The 27,048-nt window shown below is 39.3% G+C and overlaps 1 protein-coding gene across 12 annotated transcripts in view; it reads right to left on the reverse strand.

The window, feature by feature from the left end:
• MLIP (muscular LMNA interacting protein) overlaps nucleotides 1-27,048 on the reverse strand; it is a 276,627-nt gene that overhangs the window by 109,688 nt on the left and 139,891 nt on the right. For 10 of the 12 annotated variants that reach the window (XM_065912877.1, XM_065912878.1, XM_065912876.1 and 7 more), the window contains one exon: nucleotides 16,580-18,121. The exons of 1 other annotated variant lie outside the window; for it this stretch is intronic. In XM_065912877.1, coding sequence (XP_065768949.1) covers nucleotides 16,580-18,121 — 1,542 coding nt within the window. The remainder of the gene's footprint in view (nucleotides 1-16,579; nucleotides 18,122-27,048) is intronic. One more of the 12 variants, XM_065912874.1, reaches the window with a different exon arrangement.

The following is a 27,048-nucleotide window of genomic DNA, read 5'->3' on the forward strand; positions in this document are numbered from 1 at the left end:
TCCACCAGGCCCATATTTCTCAATAAGATATCTTCTCCCAAGGAATATCTAAACAGACAAATAATGCAGAAAAAATGTTATTAATATTCCACAGTGGTTTTGTGGATATTTAATTGCAACAACAGTTGCAATAATAATAATAACTAGCAATCACTACAAGCCAGGTACTCTCTAAAAGCTTACTGTGTATTATCTCCTTGAGTTATCAAAACAAACCTATGACATAGATATTATATTACACTCACTTTATATATGGAAACTAAAAGGCTTCCCTAATAGCTCAGTTGGTAAAGAATCCGACTGCAATGCAGGAGATCCCGGTTCTATTCCTGGGTCATCAAGATTCTCTGGAGAAGGGATAGGCTACCCACCCCAGTATTCTGGCCTGGAGAATTCTATGGACTGTATATAGTCCCTGGGGTCACAAAGAGTCGGACATGACTGAGAGACTTTCACTTTCGCTTCAAAGCAGAGAGACACTAAGAAAGAACGTATCTAAGGTCACTAGCTACTAAATCATAGCTGGGATTTGGACATGGGCGTTGCAGGTCAACAGCCATGATTCATCTACCATAGGACCTCACCTCATCTTTCAGGGTGCATATTCATTTATAACCTTTGCTCTCTCCTATCCTCAGCTGCACTAAAGAGTATAGCTGAAAAACTTGGTCAGAGCAATATCTTGCTATTATACATGTAATGCCATATAATCTTAGAAGTGAAATTGAAGGCACTTTGGTTCAACCCCCCAGCCAAAGCATGAATCTCTCCGATCCCTTGTTCAGCCATACCTCCCAAGGTAGCACGTTTAGTTCTGTTAGAATTAGAACAAAATTCTCCTTTATACTGAGATGAAATATGCTTCTGCTAACTTACTCCTAGAAGACATTGGTCCTCTTTTTCCCTGTTTGACTAAGAACTCTCTTCTGTGTGATGGTTATGCAGCTGTTTCTATCAACCCCTTCCTTACTGATCCTCAACTGAAGAACTCCACTATCATTTCCTCCTGTCAATATTCCTTTAACACTTTTTAAATTTAATTTTGATTTTATATTAGAGTATACTTGATTTACAGTGGTGTATTTTTAAAATGATACAAATGATCTTTTTAAAAAACAGATGCAGACTGACAGAATTTGAAAACAAATTTATGTTTACCAAAGGAGAAAGGTGCGGGGAAGGATAAATAAAGAGTGTGGGATTAACATATACACACTACTATATGTAAAATTTTAAAAGATATGTTTAACTAGATGTATTTTTAACACAAGGTAGAATATCATCATCGATTACATGATATTGACAATAAACTCGATTAATACAGTGAAGATAATAATCATAGGAATGGTCTCCTTAGTTTCTGTGGTATGTTTAGAATACAGAAGTGAGTGAAATTAAAGTCATGTTATATTATTGGATCACCATGACTATGCTATAGTCTAAAATTCCTAATTCTTTCATCTCTTTTTAAATCAATTTATTTTAATTGGTGGCTAATTACTTTACAGTATTGTGGTGGTTTTGCCATACATCGACATGAATCAGCCATGGGTGTACGGGTGTCCCCTCATCCAGAATCCCCCCAAATCACTCCCCACCCCCATGGAGAACAGTGTGGCGATTCCTTAAAAAACTGGAAACAGAACTGCCATATGACCCAGCAATTCTACTGCTGGGCATACACACAGAGAAAACCAGAATCGAAAGAGACACATGTACCCCAATGCTCATTACAACACTGTTTACAATAGCCAGGACATGGAAGCAACCTAGATGTCCATCGGCACATGAATGAATAAGGAAATTGTGGTACATAGACACAATGGAATATTACTCTTTCATCTCTTTTTAACATTTGGTTTATATTTGGTTGTCATTGTAAACTGTAAAGATAATTTTATGTTATTTCATGAACCATTTTTATCTTCATTCAAGTCACAAATTAAGGATAGAAAGCTCTTGCCTACTGGATTCTGCCAACCTGGTGTGCATCAATCCATCTTGTAAATTTACTTGGAAACAGCAGTCCAACTAACAGAGTCATTCAACAAATTATTATTGAGTATCTACTTTTTCATGTGCATTGTTCTAAATATTAGAGATTCAGCAGTAAACAGAACTCACAAGACTTTACTCTCTAGAGTTGATATCTCATTGAATGGAAACAAACAAACAATAAACAAGTAGTAAAGTCCTAGAAAGATAAATAATATTCAGAAAATTAAAGTAAGATGATGAGATAGAGAATGATCTCAAGGATGCTTTGGATTAAGTATTCAGGACAAGTGGGAATTCACAGGAATACATCACTAGATCTCTAATAGGTCTAGTAGAAGATAGGAGAAAAGGAAGGTATCTTTCCTTGTTCATGGTATCATGAGAGACATCACAAAAGCTGGAACCTGGAAGGCATTCAACAAATGTCTATTGCTTTAAGAAAATCTCTGACTTCCAATTATAGTTGTTTTTGCAAATATTCACAAACTAAGAAGTTGCTATAATTTTCAGAATTTACCTTGGAATTTTGTGTGAAAAAAATTGCTTGCTTATTTTTTCTGGTAAATCTCTTCTTTTCCACAATTTACAATAGTTTTGCAACAGAAGTAGAAATTTCATCTTTCTTTTTTTGTGATACAATTTTTCTAGACCAGGAGATTGAACATCTTTACAGCAACCAGATGTCCTTTCTCGTACTTCCTGTATCTGGAGCCTTGTGCATCTCTAAGATACATGTTCCTGTCACGGATGAAGGCAAAGTGAGCACGGTCAAGTAGGAAAGACCAAGACTGAATATCGACATATTAGAATCAAGGCACTCCAGAAAAACACCCGCTTCTGCTTCAGTGGCTACACTAAAGCCTGTGACTCTGCAGATCACAGCAAACTGGGAAAAGTCTTCAAGAGATGGGTATACCAGACCACCTGACCTGTCTCCTGAGAAATCTGTATGCAGGTCAAGAAGCAACAGTTAGAACCAGACATGGAACAATGGACTGTTTCAAATTGAGAAAGCAGTACGTCAAGGCTGTATATTGTCACCCTGTTTATTGAACTTATATGCAGAGTACATCAAGCCAAATGCTGGGCTGAATGACTCACAAGCTGGAATCAAGATCGCCTGGAGAAATATCCATAACCTCAGACATGCAGATGACACCACCCTTATGGAAGAAATGCAAAAGGGCAAAATGGTTGTCTGAGGAGGACTTACAAATCGCTCAGAAAAACAGAAGCTAGAGGCAAAGGAGAGAAGGAAAGATATACCCATTTGAATGCAGACTTCCAAAGAATAGCAAGGAGAGACAAGAAAGGCTTCCTCAGCAATCAATGCAAAGAAATAGAGGGAAACAACAGAATGGTAAAAACTAGAGATTTCTTCAAGAAAATTAGAAATACCAAGGGAACATTTCATGCAAAGACGGGCTCAATAAAGGACAGAAACGGTATGGATCAAGACAAGCAGAAGATATAAAGAAGAGGTGGCAAGAATACATAGAAGAACTATAAAAAAAAGATCTTCATGACCCAGATAACCACGATGGTGTGATCACTCACCTACAGCCAGACATCCTGGAATGAGAAGTCAAGTGGGCCTTAGGAAGCATCACCACAAACAAAGCTAGTGGAGGTGATGGAATTCCAGTTGAACTATTTTAATTCCTAAAAGATGATGGTGCAAAAGTGCTGCACTCAATATGACAGCAAATTTGAAAACTCAGCAGTGGTTACAGGACTGGAAAAGGTCACTTTTCATTCCAATCCCAAAGAAAGGTAATGCCAAAAAATGCTCAGACTACCACACAATTGCACTCACCTCACACGCTAGAAAAGTAAGGCTCAAAATTCTCCAAGCCAGGCCTCAACAGTATGTGAACCGTGAACTTCCAGATGTTCAAGCTGGTTTTAGAAAAGGTAGAGGAACAGAGATCAAACTGCCAACATCCACTGGATCATAGAAAAAGCATGAGAGTTCCAGAAAAACATCTATTTCTGCTTTACTGATTACGCCAAAGCCTTTAACTGGGTAGATCACAAAAAACTGTGGAAAATCCTTAAGGAGATGGGAACACCAGACTACATCATCTGCCTCCTGAGAAACCTGTATGCAGGTCAAGAAGCAACAGTTAGAACCAGACATGGAACAACACATTGGTTCCAAGTTGGGAAACGTCTAGGCTGTATTTTGTCACCCTGCTTATTTAACTTATATGCAGAGTATGTCATACGAAATGCCAGGCTGGATGAAGCACAAGCTGGAATCAAGATTGCTGGGAGAAATATCAATAACCTCAGATATGCAGATGACACCACCCTTATGCCAGAAAGTGAAGAGGATCTATAGAGCCTCTTGATGAAAGTGACAGAGGAAAGTGGAAAAGCTGGCTTAAAACTCAACATTCAAAAAACTTAGATCATGGCATCCGGTCCCATCACTTCATGGCAAATAGATGGGGAAACAGTGGAAACAATGACAGACTTTATTTTCTTGGGCTCCAAAATCACTGCAGATGGTGACTGAAGCCATGAAATTAAAAGATGCTTGTTCCTTGGAGGAAAAGCTATGACCAAGCTAGACAGCATATTTAAAAAGCAGAGACATTACTCTGCCAACAAAGGTCCATCTAGTCAAGGCTATGGTTTTTCCAGTAGTCATGTATGGATGTGAGAGTTGGACTATAAAAAAAGCTGAGGGCTGAAGAATTGATGCTTTTGAACTGTGGTGTTGGAGAAGAATCTTGAGAGTCTCTTGGATTGCAAGGAGATCCAATCAGTCCATCCTAAAGGAGATCAGTCCTGAATATTCATTGGAAGGACTGACGCTGAAGCTGAAACTCCAGTACTTTGACCACCTGATGAGAAGAATTGATACATTGGAAAAGACTCTGAGGCTAGGAAAGATTGAAAGTGGTAGAATAAGGGGACAACAGAGGATGAGATGGTTGGTTGGCATCACTGACTCATTGGACATGAGTTTGAGCAAGCTTTGGGAGTTGATGATAGATAGGAAAGCCTGGTGTGCTGCAGTCCATGGGGTTGCAAAGAATCTCACATGACTAAGCAACTGGACCGAACTGAACTGAATGGCAGAAAGTGAAGAGAAACGAAAGAGCCTCTTAATGAGGGTGAAAGACGACAGTGAAAAAGCTGGCTTGAAACTCAACATTTAAGAAAACTAATGGCATCTGGTCCAATCACTTCATGGCAAATATATGGGGAAAAGGTGGAAACAGTGGCAAATTTTATTTTCTTGCACTCAAAAATCACTGCAGATGGTGAGTGCAGCTATGAAATTAAAAGACGCTCCTTGGAAGAAAAGGTATGACAAACCTAGAGAGCATATTAAAAAGCAAAGACATCATTTTGCCAACAAAGGTGCATACAGTCAAAGCTATGGTTTCTCTAGTAGTCATGTACAGATTATGAGAGCTGGACCATAAAGAAGGCTGAGCACAGCAGAATTGAAGCTTTTGAACTGTGGTGCTGGAGGAGTCTTGATTGTCCCTTGGACTCCAAGGAAATCAGACCAGTCAATCCTAAAGGAAATAAGTCTTGAATATTCATTGTAAGGACTGATGCTGAAGTTGAAGCTCCAATACTTTGGCTACCTGTTGAGAAGAGCCAACACTTTTAAAAAGACCCTGATGCTGGGAAAAACCAAAGGCAAAAGGAGAAGGGGCCAGCAACAGATGAGATGGCTAGATAGCATCACTGACTCTTATTGCCATAAGAGATGCCTTTTATGTCCACTATATTTCCTCTGTGTTTTCTTAACAATATTCTAATTTGGAACATATTTATTCTTCAGCATTTCAAGGCTTCCAGGTATTAAATCAAATATATTGACTTCTCTTCTTGGGTTTAAAATTACAAATCACTCCAGTCACTATAATTATAACTCAAATAATAATAATAGGCTGTAATATTAAAGACTGGAATCACCATTAACAAATCATACAAGGTAGAACCAATGAGGCTGACTTTGAATCCAGCAAAAAATTCAATGATAACTATTGTATCTCTTTAATTTACAATCTATGCTTTGAACCATCATTCAATAAATATTTCTTAAATATCTACTACATGACAGGTGCAGGGCAAAGTTTAAGTTTAAAAAAAGAACTGGTATTTTGTAAGGAAGTTTATCAGAGTTAATTCTATTTATAGGCAATGCTAGATATTGCAACATAAGTCCTGGGTATGACGATGAGGAAAGCAAGAACACCCTTCCCCTTCAGAAAATATTTCCCACCACTGTTGTCACCATCACCCCTTCATTGTGTGTGGGTGTATGCATGCTAAGTCAGTTCAGTTGTGTCCGAGTTTATGCGACCCCATGGATTGTAGCCTGCCAGGCTCTTGTGTCTGTGGGATTCTCCAGGCAAGAATACTGGAGTGGATTGCCATACCCTCCTCCAAGAAATCTTCCCAACCCAGAGATGGAACCTGTGTCTCTTACATCTCCTGCATTAGCAGGCAGGTTCTTTACCATTAGCGCCACCTGGGAAGCCCAGGTAAAAGTGTTAGTCACTCAGCTGTGCCAAGTCTGTGGACCCTATGGACTGTAGCCCCCCAGGCTCTTCTGTCCATGAGCTTTCCCAGGCTAGAATACTGGAGTGGGTAGCCATTCTCTTCTCCAGTGGATGTTCCCGACCCAGGGATTGAACCCAGGTCTCCTGCATTGTAGGCAGATTCTTTACTGTCTGAGCCACCAGGAAAGCCCCACCCCCCATCACTGACACGCTAAATTCACCACAGGCTCTAGTAATAAAGAGCTAAGCGACCTCAGAACAAACTGTACTACTTGCCTTGAGAATCAGGGATTTGAACTCATGGTTACACTTTCAGTCCAGTCAGCTTCTCTGCATACATGTATCGCATGGCTGAGAGCATCAGCCAAATGTCCACTTCCTGCTACTCAGGGACCATGTTTACACTGCCCTAGTTAGAGTCTCCCTGAGACGAAAGCTCAAGCCAAGCCCTGATACAATTCACAGAAGGAGGCTGCCCAGACACGTCCCTTACATCTGAGTTACTGGCAGAACGCAAGGTCCACACTGAGCCTGGTAACTGAAGCAGTGTGGGCGTAGCAGGCTGGCTGTAGACAACGGCCAGGCAGAGAAGGTGCAAGCTACTAGGAGAAGTTTCCCGAACAGTACTTCCCAGGTTCCTTCTCCACAGCCGATTTATTTTTTTGTGTTTCTACAAATGTATAGCATTTATTTCATTGTATTACAAGATTTTGCCATCCTTATTAGCCTCATAGGTCATTTAAAGGAGATATTTTATATTATTTCCAACACCTGGAACCAACCTGGAAAAGAACAAATGTTCAGCAAATATTTGTTGACTTAAATTGAAGTATTTAATTAAAAATTACAGTAAGATTCAGGAAGTATTAAAAAAAACAAAATTTTAATTCCTCATCTGTTGTTCACGACTTAGAAAAGTCTCTTCTTTGAGTTAAACTGCACAATCACCCCTTAGTAAAAATGCATAACTCCCTGAGGATTAAAAAAATAGGGCTTTGGTCAACCACTGTCACTTGAGTGTGAATCCTTCCTAAGACAAGTTTGGGAAAGCTAGCTGAAGAGAAGCAAAAGAATGGGATACAGAATTGGTTAGTTCTGAGATGGCAGGGATGTGACAATTGTGAAAATCTAGAATCCCCAGAAAGGTGCCAAGGTGGAGGATGTGGAGGGGAAGACAGTGGGAGAAAAGCAAGAAAAGTAAATAAAATGATACACATGTCTAGCATAAACTATTTTAATGGCATTTTACATACAGCTGGCTTTGATGATGGCTGAACGTTTGCTAATCTACCTACAAAACATACCCAGAAACACTATCTTCTCCTTCACTGCCACCAGAGCCTCCATCATCCATCACTCCCCACCCCCAGGAGGTTGCAATAGCTTCCTAAAGTCTCCTATTATCCCTCTCACCCTCTAACGGTCACAGCAAAGCAGCAAGATAGATCAAATTATGTCAAATGAATGAAAGTGGGTCATTTGTAGAGACGTGGATGGACTTATAGAGACTGGCATACAGAGTGAAATAAGTCACAAAGAGAAAAACAAATACTTTATATTAAAATGCATATGTGGAATCTAGAAAAATGGTGCAGATGATCTTATGTGCAAAGCAGAAATAGAACTTGGACATAGAAAATAAATATATGGATACCAAGTGGGGAAGGGAAGTGGGATGAATTGGGAGATTGGGATTCACATATATACACCATCGATAGGTGTATATAAGATACAAAACTAACCGATGAGAACCTACTGTATCACACAGGGAACTCGACTCAGTGCTATGCAGCGACCTAAATGGGAAGGAAATCAACACACGAGGGGATGTATGTGTATGTGCGACTTCCCAGGTGGCTCAGTGGTAAAGAATCTGCCCGCAACACAGAAGACGTCGGTTCTGTCCCTGAGTCAGGAAGATCCCCTGGAGAAGAAAATGACAACCCACTCCAGCATTCTTGCCTGGGAAATCCCATGGGCAGAGGGCCCTTGTGCAGGCTATAGTCCACGGGGCTGTAAAGAGTCAGACTTCACTGAGTGACCAAACAACAACAATATGAACATGTGCAGCTAATTCACTCTGCGGTAAAAGAGAAGCTAACACACATTGTAAAGCAACGACACTTCAATAAAGGTCAAATAAATTTAAAAAATAAGACACCCCAGTGGTTCCCTGACTTACTCAAATTAAACATCAAAGATTTAATATAGTAAAGAGTCCAAAATGCAGTACTTGGATGCAATCTCAAAAACGACAGAATGATCTCTGTTCGTTTCCAAGGCAAACCATTCAATATCATGGTAATCCAAGTCTATGGCCCAACCAGTAACACTGAAGAACCTAAAGTTGAACGGTTCTATGAAGACCTACAAGACCTTTTAGAACTAACACCCAAAAAAGATGCCCTTTTCATTATAGGGGACTGGAATGTGAAAGTAGGAAGTCAAGAAACACCTGGAGTAACAGGCAAATTTGGTCTTGGAGCACAGAATGAAGCAGGGCAAAAGCTAATAGAGGATTTTCAAGAGAATGCACTGGGCAGAGCAAACACCCTCTTCCAACAACACAAGGTATGACTCTACACATGGACATCACCACAGAGTCAATACCAAAATCAGATTGACTATATTCTTTGCAGCCAAAGACGGAGAAGCTCTATACAGTAAGCAAAAACAAGACCGGGAGCTGACTGTGGCACAGATCATGAACTCCTTATTGCCAAATTCAGACTTAAATTGAAGAAAATGGGGAAAAACACTAGACCATTCAGGTATGACCTAAATCAAATCCCTTATGATTATACAGTGGAAGTGAGAAATAGATTTAACGGACTAGATCTGATAGACAGAGTGCCTGATGAACTATGGATGGAGATTCGTGACATTGTACAGGAGACAAGGATCAGAAATGCAAAAAAGCCAAATGGCTGTCTGAGGTGGTCTTACAAATAGCTGTGAAAACAAGAGAAGCAAAAAACAAAGGAGAAAAGGAAAGATATTCCCATTTGAATGCAGAGTTCAAAAGAATAACAAGAGGAGATAAGAAAGCCTTCCTCAGTGATTAATGCAAAGAAATAGAGAAAAACAATAGGAAAGACTAGAGATCTCTTAAAAGAAAATTAGAGATATCAAGGGGACATTTCATGCAAAGATGGGCTCATTAAAGGACAGAAATGGTGTGGACATAACAAAGCAGAAGAGATTAAGAAGAGGTGGCAAGAATACACAGAAGAACTATACAAAAAAGATCTTCATGACCCAGATAATCATGATGGTGTGATCACTCACCTAGAGCGAGACATCCTGGAATGTGAAGTCAAGTGGGCCTTAGGAAGTATCACTACAAAGTTAGTAGAGGTGATGGAATTCCAGTTGAGCTATTTCAAATCCTAAAAGATGATGCTGTGAAAGTGCTGCACTCAATATGCCAGCAAATTTGGAAAACTCAGCAGTGGACACGGGACTGGAAAAGGTCAGTTTTCATTTCAATCCCAAAGAAAGGCAATGCCAAAGAATGCTCAAAACTATCACACAATTGCACTCATCTCACACGCTAGTACAGTAAAGCTCAAAATTCTCCAAGTCATGTTTCAGCAATACATGAACCATAAACTTCCAGATGTTCCAGATGGTTTTAGAAAAGCCAGAGGAACCAGAGATCAAATTGCCAACATCCACCAGATCATTAAAAAAGCAAGAGAGTTCCAGAAAATCATAGATGGTTTTGACTATGCCAAAGCCTTTGACTGTGTGGATCACAATCAACTGTGGAAAATTCTGAAAGAGATGGGAATATCAGGTCATCTGACCTGCCTCTTGAGAAACCCGTATGCAGGTCAGGAAGCAACAGTTAGAACTGGACATGGAACAACAGACTGGTTCCAAATAGGAAAAGGAGTACATCAAGGCTGTATATTGTCACCCTGTTTATTTAACTTATATGCAGAGTACATCATGAGAAACACTGGGCTGGAGGAACACAAGCTGGAATCAAGATTGCCAGGAGAAATATCAATAACCTCAGATATGCAGATGACACCACCGTTATGGCAGAAAGTGAAGAAGACCTAAAAAGCCTCTTGATGAAAGTGAAAGAGGAGAGTGAAAAAGTTGGCTTAAATCTCAACATTCAGAAAACTAAGATCATGGCACATGGTCCCATCACTTCATGGCAAATACATGGGGAAACAATAGAAACAGTGGCTAACTATATTTTTCTGGGCTCCAAAATCACTGCAGATGGTGACTGTAGCCATGAAATAAAAAGATGCTTACTCCTTGGAAGGAAAGTTATGACCAACCTAAAAAGCAGAGACATTACTTTGTTGACAAAGGTTCATCTAGTCAAGGCTACGGTTTTTCCAGTGGTCATGTATGGATGTGAGAGTTGGACTATAAAGAAGCTGTGCACAGAAGAACTGATGCTTTTGACCTGTGGTGTTGGAGAAGATTCTTGAGAGTCCCTTGGACTGCAAGGAGATCCAACCAGTCCATCCTAAAGGAGATCAGTCCTGGGTATTCATTGGAAGGACTGATGTTGAAGCTGAAACTCCAATATTTTGACCACCTGATGCGAAGAGGTGACTCATTGGAAAAGACCCTGATGCTGGGAAAGACTGAAGGCAGGAGGATAAGGGGACGAGCAAGGATGAGATGGTTAGATGGCATCACCGACTCGATGAACATGAGTTTGGGTAAACTGAGGGAGCTGGTGGTGGACAGGGAGGCCTGGTGGGCTGAGGTTCATGGGGTCGCAAAGAGTTGGACACAACTGAGTGCCTGAACTGAACTGTGCTAAATATCTTGTGATAATCTATAAGGGAAGAGAATCTGGAAAATATATACACACACACACACACACACACACACACTGAATCACTTTGCTGTACATCTGAAACTAACACAATATTGTAAATCAACTATGCATCAGTAAAAGTAAATAAAGTAAAATAAAATTTAAAATATTGAAGACTCAGAAGTGGTCCACAAGTCCTCCTAGGACCACGCTCTCCCAGTTACATCTCCCTCTGACAACCACAGCTTCCCCCGCTCACTCTACTTTGCCACGCTGGCTCCCTATCTGTTCTTTGTTCCGGCCTGGTGGTCTGTGGCCTTAGGAATTTTTCCTGACTATACTCTCTCAAGAAGCATCACCTCCACGGATGTCACCCTCTCAAAGAAACCTATCTCCACCACCCAATATAAATTTATGAAAACCACCACCTCTTACCCTGATAGACTTTTCTCCAAACCACTATGATCTTCTCATAGACAAGACAATTTACTTATTGAGGAGGGAGGGTTGTTTCTCTTTCACCATAGATTATAAACGTTCTTTTAGCAGGCATTTTGTGCAATTTTATTGGTTTCAACATCTTCACAACTTTGAAATGTATACATAATAAGCACTCAATGCATATTGATTGTAGGAATGAGTGATTTGTTTTGAACCCAGATTAAAACCTCCATTTTTCCTCATGAAGGTACATTTCATATTGTTTGTTTCCCAGATTACATGAGGATCAGCAGAAATGGAGAAAGTCACATAGAAGCTTACCACCAAGTTTCCAGTGTGATATATTTGGAAATGTTATGATGCCTTAAAGGAATGAGAGTTTATAAATAAAACATCAGCTGTAAAAGTTCAGGAAATATCAAAAAGCTCCCAAATGATTATCTAAATAAGCTATGTGCCTAGACAGCGTTCAAGCCAGGGCAGCCACACCACTGGACCCTCACAGAGTTCTAGACCATCATCAGTGAGGAGCAAAATGAATGAGTTTTTGATATAATGACCATCCCAAATTTCCATATGGAATGCCATGATAACCCACTAGGAGAAAAATATAAACTATTTTATAAGTGAAGGCCAAATATATTAGAAGCCCAAATACAACTCTGTGAATTAGTTTTCTGATATTCAGGCTTCCCCAAGGTGAAAAGAAAGGTCTCCAACAATATACATGTTGCTCAAAGAGCCATGGGAGCAACACTCAAGGAGACACCCATCCTGTCCAGGGCCATGATTATAATGTGAAGTTGTATTTTCAAACATAGCTGAAATTAAAATGTAGCCATTACATTATATAGACTCAGAACCTTAAGATTCTATCTATGAGAAAGAAATATCAGACACGTCTTATCCCTGAATTTAGCTCAGCATTATCCAGCTGTTTCATTTTATTTTCATATAAAAGGAGAATAGGGCCCAGGCTTGGAACTAATACCTTTCAAGCACTGATGTTTTAATTTGATCATCTTCTGTATTATAGGACCACTCTCCTTTGGGGATCTGGCACTGAGGGAAGCTGATCTAAATCTGAAACTCTTTGACTTCAAAGAGGGTACTGTGCTCAGGTTAGAACCACAGTGGAAAGAGCCAGATAAGAAACTCCATAAAAACACGGAAACTATTTGATATCCCAAAGCTTTTGTCTATTTCCTCCTATCAATCTATAAAATAATCTTAGCAATTTAAGCAAAGCTAGTCAAACATCAAAAGAAACTGGAAATTGGGGTAAGCTTATCTCTTCCAGTATCCATCAGTGTTCATTTTAATGAACTTTTTATACTCAAGTTTATATATATGTATGTGTGTGTGTGTGTGTGTTTGTGAATCCCCTGGTGCCTCAGACGGTAAAAGAGTCTGCCTGCAATTCGGGATACCCAGGTTCTATCCCTGGGTCGGGAAGATCCCCTGGAGAAGGACATGGCAACCCACTCCAGTATTCTTGCCTGGAGAATCCCATGGATGGAGGGGAATGGTGGGCTACAGTCCATAGGGTTGCAAAGAGTCAGACACGACTGAGCAACTTCACTTTACTTTCTTTCACACACACACACATATATATATATATATATAAAATTCTCTCTCTCTCTCTCTCTCTCTACATATATATATATATACATATATATATATATATATATATATATATACACACACACACACACATATGTATACACACACACACACACGGGCTGATTTTTACCTAGAGAGATAATAGCAAAAAAAACAAGGAGGAAATAAATATGATAAAGAAGAGTGTTATTCAAGAGAAACTAATTTTTCAGAAGTTATTAGAAACTTTATCCATTATATGAAACATTTTTCTGTTCAAAGAAACAGATAAAAATGGATAAATTATCACCACTCTTCATATTTTAATACAGTTCATCAAATTTTATCATGCATTTCTATAAGCTTAAATTATATGAACTTGGAAATAAAGAAACTAAACAGGAATAAATAAAGCAAATGCCAAGAATTCTTCAATACTGGGAGTAGTAAGTGAGCTGTGAAGGAACAGGTCATCAAAAAACTTGATTTTAGGACAAAAAGATTTTATCAGAACTCCCTTCAGGCTCATCCTCTTCCAACTCTTCAAAAACAGGACAAAACATAAACAAAGCGAAGTGAACCACAAACAGAAACTCTCTAAAGAAGCCAGTGGAGTAAAACTACTTTTCACAAAGGTAAAGAATAATTTAAGAATAACGCAGTGTGGTTTAAGAGGTAATTGTCAATAAATTCAGGAAAAGGTAATGTTTAAATCACCAGGGTTTTTTTTCTTAATATATCACAAGTGAATTCCATAATAATATATATGTATTGAAAAAATAACCACCAGCTCATTTACTTCAAATAAACCACTTTTTCAAATTTAAAATTAGGTTAAAAGATTTCTTCCATCCCATTTGCTTTTTAAAATAGAAGGACTTCATAATCTGGAAAATTACATTTTAAAATGATCCAAATATTATATCAATTGATCATTCTAATCATCATCTCATAATGATGATTTCCTTCCTAAGAACTAATAAATCAAGCTAAAATTATAATGAATATGAGTTATTGCTTTGTTGCAGTAAATCTCAGTTTAAAAAAAAATGACTTCAAGATTCGGTAGACTTCAATTAATATAACTGTCATCTCAGTCAGCATAAGAAACATTACCTGAGCAAGCTATTCATTGAACAACAGTTTCTTGGTACAGAGAATGGAGAAAATAATATGACCAATCTTATACGGTCATAACAAAACTAACAGACATAGTCTCTTCTAATTAAATTTTAACAGCTTTGTGTAACTACTATGATGGTTCATGATTCACAGAGAGTATTTGATCTCTGTTACTGTAATTATCACTGCTATTATCACTAGTTGATGAAAAGACCAGTATTCTTATGTGTCCACATACACTCATCTGGGACCATCTTCTGTATATTTGGTCAGGTCGTTTAACATTTCTGAAATGCCAACTGCTTTCCTCTTCATTAAGCTAAATCCTAAACATTTCCAACAGGCCTGACATTTATGATAACTTCCCTCACTAACCATATTCCATAACAATATTTCTCTGAATTCAGTGACCTTTTATACATAATCTGTATTATACTGTTAATATTGCCTTGTCCTTGTTTTCTAGATTTACTGTAAATTTACTAAGTCTCTACAGCTTCTCCACATTATATATACATATATATGTATGTGTGCGTGCGTGCTAAGTCGCTTCAGTTGTGTCCGATCCTTTGTGATCCTACGGACTGTAGCCTGTCAGGCTCCTCTGTCCATGGAATTCTCCAGGCAAGAATACTGGAGTGGGCTGTCATTTCCTTCTCTAGGGGTCTTCTGACCCAGGGATATAGCCCACGTCTGATTCCTGCATTGGCAGGAGGGTTCTTTACCACTAGCGCCACCTGGGAAGCTCAGATATATGTATGCTTTTCTGCTAAATAAAAAATTGTTTTTTAAGACAAAGGATTATCTTTTCCTTAAAAATAAAACACACATCCTCTAAAAAGCTAGTACAGCGGTGGGCATACAGTAGATGTCTAATGCACACTTTTAAGGTGAATCGTACTATAACCTTAATAGGTTAAGATCTTGTTAATACAAGATCATGTGGCTCTTTCATCTTCCCCATGATAAGTTCACCACCCCAACAGTGATAAAGTTGAACACAATCTCCATGGAATCAACCTGGATGCTCTAATGGTGTTATTTCAACGCACTGAAGTGAAAATCCCAATCCCCTTCTAAATTCAGGCATTTTCATAATTTTATTTCATGTGTATAATAATGACTGAATTCTAAGCTATCTATCTAACCACAGATAAACTCCACATCATAAGTTACATGGGAACAGCTGGGAAGCTGGCAGAGGTGCCATTCTAGAGCAGAGGTGCCTTCTTCCAGGACAAATAAACCATGAATGCTATGGGTAATTCCTTCAAATGTTTCCCTTCTCACATTAAGATAGATGCTGATCCACATCCTTGTTCAACAGGTTATGTCAGAGCATATAAAAGTCAATATTTCTCCTCTCTTAGATTCTATTTCCCTATACCCAGCCTGTCCACTCTTTCTGTATTTTATAATCATTACGTATTTAGTGTTTAGAATAAAGCAAATAGTTTTCACATACAAAGGAAATTTCTATTCTATTTTGCCATATATATATTAATATATAACTAAGCACATATTGATTTAGCTTGAGGTTTATGGAAAGCAATAAAGAAATCAACATTGTAGAAGGGGAAAAAATTAATAATAATAAATAAATGCCAGCAAAGGAAATAGAAAGTTTTCAAATTGACTTTGCAATCATTTGGGGCTTGACATATAAAATTCCGTTTTACACTAATCCTATCTACTATTCTATCAGTATAGGATATCTTGGTGGTTAATAGGGTTCATGTTATTAAATAAATCATAAATGTATCATATTCCCAAATCTCATCTAACTGCTCTAAATTCCATCTTTGGGATCAATAATATAACTCATTATGCCTGGGAAAAAATGCCCTTAAGGCCATAGATATAAAAAGTTACCATAAGAGGATTTGCAAAATCAAAGAGGTTTTCAGAAACATGCACAATTTTAAACAGATTATAGTTCATCCACACATTCAAATATACCAAGTCTTATGTCCTTTTGTACTACCTCCTTGTAGGAGCAGAATGAATATCATAATCATTGATTTTCCCCTGGAAAGAAAATTCTGTATTTCAAAAGCAGCATGCACCATGCAACGTGCAAAAGAAATACCTTGGGTTTCTTATTCTCAGGGCCTGCTGACATGGACAAGGTACAAGGTGCACTCAGCTCCTGGGTTCTTGTTAGAGAGAAGGGAGGTGATGGGGCTGAGACAGATGACCTGTGCTCAGTTACAGAGCTTTCGGGTTTCCCAAGTCTTGAAGGCAGGGTAAGATCTGGGTGCAGCGCGGAGGGGCTGAGCTGGCGTGCTTTTGTGGGAGGATTAGCCAGGGGGAGAGCAGAGGGCCCCAGACGGGGAAGAGAGGCAGAGCTGGAGCTGGAGACAGGGGCTGGGCGTGGAGTGGACAGAGTCTGCCCTTGGCCAGAGGCCGGCGCTTGTGCGCTTCTGGATCGGTTTATCAGGTTTGAAAGAGCTGGGGACGGATGGTAGCGTCTCTCTGGTGAGGAGAGCCTGGCCCTTGGGTTAGTGGGAGGAGACACAGAAGACGATGTGGAGGAAGGTGATGGAGAAGCATGGGAGCAGATATCCCTGGGCTTTCCCGGGCCTCTGGAGTCAGCATCCTGCCTACCCTTGGAAGACAGAGGAGAAAAGCTTGGAGGGACGGGAGGCAGACCCACAGAGCTCGAGGTACCGGTCTGCAGCTGGGAAGTCACTGGGCTGCTCTTCAGAGTCGGGGATGGCATTTTCTCTACAATCACAGAAGCGAAACTGCTACTGCCCTGTTTTGGGGGAGAGAGGGCCAATGCCTGGGGAGAGGGAGCAGCTTTGGTGGGAGAAGAAAAGGGGAAGGATGGCTGGCTGAGGTGGGAAACCGGGTTTTCCCTTTGCTCTGGAGACCCCGATCGCAGGGAGCAACTCGAGAGGGATTTCTTAGGTGTGGGTGGGGTTTGTTTGGCTTTTTGATCAAGCGTGAGCGTGGAGGACGCCAGGGAGTTGAGAGAGAAGGTGGGACAGGAGGCCGGGGAAAGGGGCCTTTGGTGAGAAGGGCTGGACTTGAGGATGGCAGTGAGAACGGAAAGCCTGGAGGGCACCAGGGGTTTCACCCCTGGCCTTGAGAGGCTCCCGCTGGAGGACGCTTGGCTACAGACCGTGGAGGAAGAGCCGTGGAAAGGGGAGGGGAAAGCTTTGGGACTCGGCGAGAGCGAGTGCGTGACGATGCGGACAGGGATGTAGGAGGCTGCACCCGACTTCAGAGAAGCACCGGAGGCTGGTGAAGGAGAAGAGGCTCTCGGACTCTCTTTGGGACTAAGGACGTTCGAGGTGACCGTCTTCTTGAGGACTTCGGGAGGCTGCCCCGGGTTCTGCTGTGCTGTACTTGGACCTGACACCTGAGCGGGCTGGGGGACCTGCGACGTCGAGGACATGCCCTTCGGTGCAAAAAAGGGTGCAGAGTGAGCGGAAGTTTGAAAGTACGTAGTTGTTTCTTCCACCAGGGCCCCACGGGCATCCAGCCTCCTCGAGTGGAACTCCTCCAGGACAGAGGCGCCGGCGAGCTCGCCTGGGGCAGGTGGTGTTTTCTGATTAGTTGGAGAAACAAAGGAGAAAGCAGGTGGTTTACAGGCAAGCTGCTCAGAGGCAGTGGGAGAAGTTAACTAGAGGAAAGAGAAATAGACAGGGTCATAGGACATCATTTGTGAAACTGTCAAAGCATTCTTGTCACTCCTGTGTTTATGCAAACAGTCCTATTCGTTTACACAAGGAAGCCCTTAAACCTCCCCCAAAATGGAAGAAACTCAGTTTTGCTAATGAGGCGTTTCTTTGAATTTGAAATAAAATATAAATAAATGGTGAACTCTTAGACACTAGATCTCATTTATTCCCCGGAATAAACATCACTATAAAATTGTATTTGCATGTCTCCCTTTGGAAAGTAATTCATTGACAAAATCTAAAAGAGTTATCTTCTTTTGGAATTGGGTGATTTGAAAAGATTTAAATCATCATTAATACAAATTTCAAAATGCACTTCGGAAAAGGAAATAGCTTTTCTTCCATTGTAAGACTATAAACCATAATATGATAAAAATGATTATAATCTTTCAAAAGTTTAACACACTTTGTTTAAAATTCTAAAAACTTGGACTTTTCTTACACATTGTAAACCTGAAAATAATGCCCAGAATTCAAAATTTACAGCACCCAACATCACCATACAGTGATAAATTGAGAATGAAAGCCAAGGGTGAAATAGGGATGGAGTTTTAGTTCATGAAAAATATTTTCCCTAATTACTTGTCAGAATGAACAGTTAACAAATGATGTGAGTTATGCTGGAAGGAATGAATAGATAAGCAGAGTACTTTACAAATGCAATCTGCCTGAAACAATGCAATTCACCAATCCACATCAAATAAAAAGAAAATAAAGAAATAATGTCCCAAAGTGGTTAGGGAGAGCCCATAAAATAACTGGGTATCTGTATTCCTGTGCTATTTTAAAAAATTATCCAGTATTTTAAGACAAGTACTGAAATTATAAATGATTCTAAAGCCAAATCTTTTAAAGAGTGGTTTCCTTTCAAAATTATTGATTGGAGTCTATCAGTCCATAAGGGGAAGGAAAATATTTGTACCAAAAAAGAATTTAGAAAATATGTTATCAAAAACATTAATAAATATTTATTGTTATATATGTATATATAATATATAATAATATATATTGCAGTATATATCAGAAAAGCTTACAACCATAATAAATAACTTAGCAAGAGCTTCATTTATAAACTCAGTAAAAGATATTTCTTGATTTTGCTTTTTAACATGTTAAAAAGGTGCCCATCAGACCGAATGCAAAGATTTTCACATCAGAGTTTTGAGTCCTAAAAATATTTAAAACTGATAAATGCAAACAACTCATCCGAAACGTATATGTTTCTGAACTAATGCAACCAAAATATTCCTTTCTTTTCATATGTAAATTTGTTTATAAATTTCCAACACAGAATTCTTGCCACATAAATAATTTTTGAGTAATTTTGGCATGTAACCCAGAATATCTGAAAATCAGGGATAATTGAAAATCAAGCAGAATTCAGTAAAACTGAGATAGAAAGTTTAACAACCTCCTCACATATGTTTTACTTAGAAACAATTCTGCTTATCCAGTGTTTGTAAAACCAACTTATAAGATTAGCTGTAAGTGAAAGTTTTTCTGTTTCCAATGATTGATCTCTTCTCACAGAAGGAATGAAGAAATTTCAAGACATGTAGAGTCTCTTTTTATATTATGCCATAGCTTTAGGTATAAAAAAATTTAAATTAATCACAGCCACAAAAATCCCATTACCTTTTCAGCCATGTTTCCAAATAACTTCATTTTATATAACAAACTCACTAATTCATCCTGATTGTCCTGTTAAAATCACAGGACTGTGATTTTGAGGGACTCATCAAAAGAAAAGACTCTTCTCTCCAACTTCCTCAAGACCATGGCTTCTAATTACCAAACATTCTATTGCATGAAGTCCTGTCTTACCTAATATAAGTAATTCTAAAACTTGATTGTTGAAGAACTAAGAAAAGTTCAAAGAGAAAGATTTTGAAAAGTCTAAGAGTGTTCTTACTACATTTTTCTAATAAATGTATTAATAAGCATTTGTAATATATATTTTTCTAATTTTATATTATCCTAGTTTATACTAAAATAAAAATGTGGTACCATATTCTTATAAAATTTCCAGGAGAGGAAAATGCCTTTTGTAACAAAAGAGATTCATTTCTTGAGTTCCTCTTATGAATAAGTTTAAAAAAAAAAAAGAGGGTATAAAGACATGAATAATTTTTTCTTATTTTTATTAGACATGAATAATTTTATGCAGAAAGAAAGGATGGATACCTGTCAAAATTTAGTCAACTTACTCAGAATAGGCCTTTTATTTTACTTCTCACCTGTAAACCCCTTACAGGAAATGATAATACACTTCTCTAAGATGCCTGCAAGTTATTTCAACCCCTTCATCCTCTCGCATTAATACCCTCTGTTCTGTTCTCTAGGTTTGTTACTGATGCACTAATTCCTTCTCTCTCAAGCCTGTTCTCTGTCTTCTCCTCCATTTATTTTCTAACCTGACCTTTTTTGATGCCTTTGCTTCAGAAACTTCTCTAAAAACACTGCTGACCATGTTCTGTTATCCCCAGCTCTCTTCTGACTCCTTGAGACCCCCTTACCATACACCTCCTTCAAAATCATTTTCAAAGCAAACTCCCTAACTATCCTTCCTCCCAGCCTCCCCCACTGGCAACTATAAATTCCTTCTGTAAGTCTGTGAGTCTGTATCTGCTTTGTAAATAAATTCATTTCTATCATGTCTTAAAAAAAAAAAAAAAAGCTTTCTCCTAGAAAAACTATCCTGAGCTCTGAATACATTCACAATAATCTCTGGAACAGAGGATGCTTGCAATGTTCTGCTCTCATCAGGTGGATGGTCTTAATCCTAAATCCACCCTTGGATCCTACATAACAGAGATTATCAGTAACTTGAACAACCAATCTCTGTAATAGAGTTGCCCTGTCATTTTAGTAAGTCTAAAATTAACTGTTTCTCAACAGTTTTCACAATAGCCAACATATGGAAATAACCTAAACGTCCTTCAGCAGATGAATGGGTAAAGAAGATGTGATACACACATAAAATGGAATACTACTTAACCATAAAAAGGATGAAATAACACCATTTGCAGCAACATGGATGCAACTAGAGATTGTCATACTAAGCAAAGTAAGTCAGAAAAAGAAAGATAAAACCATACGGTATCACTTACATGTGGAATCTAAAATACGACACAAGCAAACCTAACTTCGAAAAAGAAACAGACTCACAGACATAGAAAATAGACTTGTGGTTGCCAAGGGAGAAAGGTTTGGGGGAGAGATGAGTGGGAGACTGAGGTTAGCAGATACAAACTATTACATGTAGGATGGATAAACAAGATCCAACTATACAGCACAGAGAACTATATTCAGTATCCTATCATAAACCATAAAGAAAAAGAATATGAAAAAATGTATATATATATATGTATAATTGAATCATTTTGCTGTACTGTAGAAATTAACACACCATTGTAAATAAACAAAACTTCAATAAAAATTAAACAAATAAAATTAACTGCTTCTGTGTATATTCAGTTTTTTCCCAGTGTGTCCATGGATTCTGAAACATCAGACTCAAAGCCAGAGTGCCTGATCTGCTGCCTGTGTTCTGAATAGCTACCAAGATTTGAACCAAGTTGGTCCATATATGTAGCTGTACTCTTTCCCCTCAATTGATAACAGTCATGCAAGGCAGAAACTTCTGATTCTCCCATGTCCTCAAATGCAGTCCTTACACTATAAGAGCTAGGTCTCCCAAACATACCTACTGCTCTGTCCTCTTCTCACGGATGGACATTCATAGTGTCATCAACACCTCCCCCATATCTACCATGAACCGATTGTTCCTTCACAACAGAACCCTTCTCTTACAACCCAGTCTCATCTCCCTCAACCCCTGCTAGTTTGCATTTTAGGTTTTAAAAATACTTTTTTAATCTCAACCTTTTGCAGTTACTGTCAACATTCTGTCTTGTTCTTTTGCAGATCCACTTGGCAAATTGTTATTCTTAAATCAGTCCCACCAACTGCCTTATGTTCCTAGATCTAGTTTACTTAAAGCTGCTATTTTAAAAATCTAACATAATCCTGTCGATTGGCAGGGCCATTGCACTTATTTATGAGTTTGTCCTGCATAAGGGTATCAGCTGAGAGTGAGACAGACGTTTTCTGAATGAGGCAGAGGGGGTCCCTGTCTCTAATTCACCCGTGCGCTGGTAAGGCACTGTGGATGGACACCAATATAATGTAAGCTCTGTAAATCTCAGCAGGGCTGTGTACCACTCACCTTTTGTGTGGATTGTCTGGGATTGTTTTCTTCTCTTATATTTTGACCTCAACTTTCTCTCCTGTTCAATGAATGTTGAGTTTTAAGCCAGCTTTTCCACTCTGCTCTTTCACTTTCATCAAAAGGCTGTTTAGTTCCTCTTCACTTTCTTCGATAAGGGTGGTGTCATCTGCATGTGTGAGATTATTGATATTTCTCCTGGTAATTTTTATTCCAGCTTGTGCTTCATCCAGTCTGGCAATTCACATGATGTACTCTGCATGTAAGTTAAATAAGCAGGGTGACAATATACAGCCTTGATGTACTCTTCCCGATTTGGAACCATTCCATTGTTTCATGTCTGGTGCTAACTGTTGCTTCATGACCTGCATACAGATTTCTCAGGAGGCAGGTAAGGTGGTCTGGTATTCCCATCTCTTGAAGAATTTTCCAGTTTATTGTGATCCACACAGTCAAAGGCTTTGGCATAGTCAATAAAGCAGAAGTAGATGTTTTTCTGGAACTCTCATGCTTTTTCTATGATCCAACGGATGTTGGCAATTTGATCTCTGGTTCCTCTGTCTTTTCTAAATCCAGCTTGAACATCTGGAAATTCTCAGTTCAGTTCAGTACTGTTGAAGCCTGGCCTGGAGAATTTTGAGCATTACTTTACTAGCATGTGAGATGAGTGCAATTGTGCAGTAGTTTGAACATTCTTTGGCATGGCCTTTCTTTGGGATTGAAATGAAAACTGACCTTTTCCAGCCCTGTGGCCACTACCAAGTTTTTCAAATTTGCTTGCATATTGAGTGCAGCACTTTAACAGCATCATCTTTTAGGATTTGAAATAGCTCAAATGGAATTCCAACACCTCCACTAGCTTTGTTCATAGTGATGCTTCCTAAGGCCCACTTCCTAAGGCCCACCAGATCTTTTTTGTATAGTTCTTCAGTGTATTCTTGCCACCTCTTCTTAATACCTTTGTTACGTCCACACCATTTCTGTCCTTTATTGAGCTCATCTTTGCATGAAATGTTCCCTTGGTATCTCTAATTTTCTTTTAAGAGATCTCTAATCTTTCCTATTCTACGATTTCCTCTATTTCTTCACATTGATCACTGAGGAAGGCATTCTTATCTCTCCTTGCTATTTTTGGAACTCTTCACTCAGATGGATATTTCTTTCCTTTTCTCCTTTGCTTTTCGCTTCTCTTCTTTTCTCAGCTATTTGTAAGTCCTCCTCAGACAGCCATTTTGCCTTTTTTGCATTTCTTCCTCTTGGGGATGGTTTTGATCACAGTGTTATGAACCTCCATCCATAGCTCTTCAGGCACTCTAATCACATCTAATCACATCTATCACATCTAATCCCTTGAATCTATTTGTCACTTCCACTGTATAATCGTAGGGGGTTTGATTTAGGTCATACCTGAACTTTCTTCAATCTAAGTCTGGATTTGGCAATAAGGAGTTCATGATCTGAGCCACAGGCAGCTCCCAGTCTTGCTTTTGCTGACTGTATAGAGCTTTTCCATCTTTGGCTGCAAAGAATATAATCAATCTGATTTTGGTATTAACTGTCTGGTGATGTCCATGTGTAGAATCATATCTTGTGTTGTTGGAAGAGGGTGTTTTCTATGACCAGTGCATTCTCTTGGAAAAACTCTGTTAGCCTTTGCCCTGCTTCATTTTGTATTCCAAGACCAATCTTTCCTGTTACTCCAGATATCTCTTGACTTCCTATTTTTGTATTCCAGGCCCCTATGATGAAAAGGACATCTTTTTTTTGTTTGTTTTTGATGCTAGTTCTAGAAGGTCTTGTAGGACTTCATAGAACTGTTCAACTTCAGCTTCTTCAGTATTACTGATCAGGGAATAGATTTGGATTACTGTGATATTAAATGGTTTGCCTTGGAAATGAACACAGATCATTCTGCGGTTTTTGAGACTGCACCCAAGTACTGCATTTCAGACTCTTTTGTTGACTATGAGGGCTACTCCATTTCTTCTAAGGGATTCTTGCCTGCAGTAGTAGATATAACGGTCATCTGAATTAAATTCATCCATCCCAGTCCATTTTAGTTCACGGATACCTAAAATGCTGATATGCACTCTTGCCATCTCCTGTTTGACCACTTCCAATTTACCTTGCTTCATGGACATAACACTCCAGGTTGTTCTTTACAGCATTGGACTTCACTTCCATCACCAGTCACATCCACAACTGGGTGTTGTTTTCACTTTGGCTCCATCTCATCATTCTTTCTGAAGTTGCTTCTCCCCTCTCCTCCAGTAGCATACTGGGCACCTACTGACCTGGGGAGTTCATCTTTCAGTGTCATATCTTTTTGCCTTTTCATACTGTCCATGGCATTCTCAAGGCAATAATATTGAAATGGTTTGCGATTCCTTTCTAAAGTGGACCACGTTTTGTCAGAACTCTTCACCACGCCCTTAGTCTGCTAGCTTTCTGAATAAAGTTACCAGTTCATGTTCCAATAACTCCTCTTTCAATTTATTGACCTGACATATTGCAAGTAGTATGAACTTGGACTTGGTAATACTAATCAAGTGAGCCCTTTAAAAGAGGTTCCAAGTGTTAGCAATCAAAGTAACAAACTACTGCCAGCTTTATGAAGCAAGCTGCCATGAATTCTGCATCCTCAAAGGAACGAATTCTGCCAACAACATGGGGAGTTTAGAGGCAGACCCTTCCCTAGAAAAGCCTGAAGATGAGATGGACTTGACATCTTGGTTTCAAACTTGTAAGACCCAGCTCAGCTGTGCCCAGACCTCAGATCTACAAAAATCTGGAGAAAATAAGTGGATGTTTTTTTAAAGCCACTAAATGTATGATAATCTGTTATGCAACAATAGAAAAGGAATCCTTTTCCCCTGATTCTTAACAGCTTTTACCCCATGCTCTTCCACAGAATCTGCCATCAGCAATGTTTACACTGGTTTATTTTTTTCCTTAAGCTCCAGTCAGTTGAATCCCTTATCTCTTCTGATTTCTCTACAGAATCTGGCTTCCAATCTTGTCCTCCTTTTCAAAACTGTTTATCTGTAGCCTGTATTTCGTCACTCTCCTAGTGTATTTCCTAGGATATTTGATGAGCTCTTAGCTCCTTCTATTTCTACCCTCTCGTGTGTCAGACTTCCCTGGCTGTTCCCACTGCCTGGAATGCCCAGGCCCTGGGGGTCGGCCAAGAATACTTTGACTCATCTTTCACATTTCGACGCAGACAAATGTGAATGCTTCCCGGCAGTCCTCCCTCGGCGTCCTCCCTCTAGAAGTGTCACTGTTCCTTGAGCATATCACCTTTCACTGTCATCATTTTCAGGTTGCATCTGTTTTCCAAGCCCCTTGAAGGCAGGTACTGTTTTTTTTTTAAGTTTACTTCCCTAGTGTCTAGTGCCTGGCATGTTACCTTCATGTAGGAATGAGGAAATAAATGTCCAGTGGGTTTAGGAAGGCCAGAGAGCAGGGTCATGGGAGAAGGAGGGTCATTCATTCATTCATTCATCAAACACTTTCTAAGCACCTATGGTGTCCCAGGCATAGGCGTTAGGTGATAGGGATAAGAAAGTGAGAAGATATTTTGTCTTCACAGGGCTCAGAAATCTACTGGGCTAAGAGAGACACAGAAAGGCTGTTCTGATATATGTGCTGATTTGGACAGGGTATTTCAGTGTAAAATAAAGGCCTAGGACTACAAAAAAAAGGTTCCTATGTATAAGGCCTGTCCAAATGATTTTCCAGTATCTCTTTTCCACAGACCCCTAAAATCCAGTCTAATTATAAGAATATGTGCGCCAATGTCCAAATATCCCAGAATTTGTTCTAAGAACCTCCTCTATTTGACCACCATTAGTTCTTCTGATCTTATGTTTCGTGTCCTTTCTTAAATTCTGACATCCAAACTGTGTTTGAACCAATATATAAAAAATTTCCCTCCACCCATGTTCTTTACCCTATGCCCCCGAACATGATACCATTTCTAACTTTTTTTAACACAGTGAGTCATTCCTGAGAATGTACCATGGGCTAGGAACTATTCTAGCCTATACAGATGATCGCATTCAATCCTCACAAGGAAGGTTGATAGAATCACTCCATTCTTCAAAGGAGGACGCTAATGTTTACAATTTCAAGCCACTACCCAAATGGGCATGACTATAAGTTGCCGGTCTCATTTCTGCTTTTTCATACCATCTCTCCAAAGCATGACCCCCCTTTCCTCACCACTTGTCCACTCTTCAGCTTGATTTTTACCCATCATCCCACCCTCACTGCTCCCATCAAGGTCATCCAATGACTTCCTAATGTCTATATTTAATGGACTTGGAGGGCCCTACTTTATTTGTCTTTGTTCTGTATTTTATTTGACTTGCATTATATTTATAATATTTTCTATGGTGTGTAATATGTTTTTTCATAAACCATGTTCTAGAATAGTATTTGAGTGGAAGGCACCAGGCAGCCCTTCAGAGAAGAGTTGGTCAGATGCTGGACAACCTCATCCCCACTCCTAGAGGAGGTGTGTGTCCAAACAGGTAACTAGGACGAGGCTCTAGGCTCGCTCCTGGGGGAGCAGAAGGTTCCCATATTCCAAATTGAGACACTGGCCAGGTCAGACCCCCACATGCCTGTCTCCATCCC

This window comes from Muntiacus reevesi, chromosome 20 (genome assembly GCF_963930625.1).
Source record: "Muntiacus reevesi chromosome 20, mMunRee1.1, whole genome shotgun sequence".
NCBI lineage: Eukaryota > Metazoa > Chordata > Mammalia > Artiodactyla > Cervidae > Muntiacus > Muntiacus reevesi.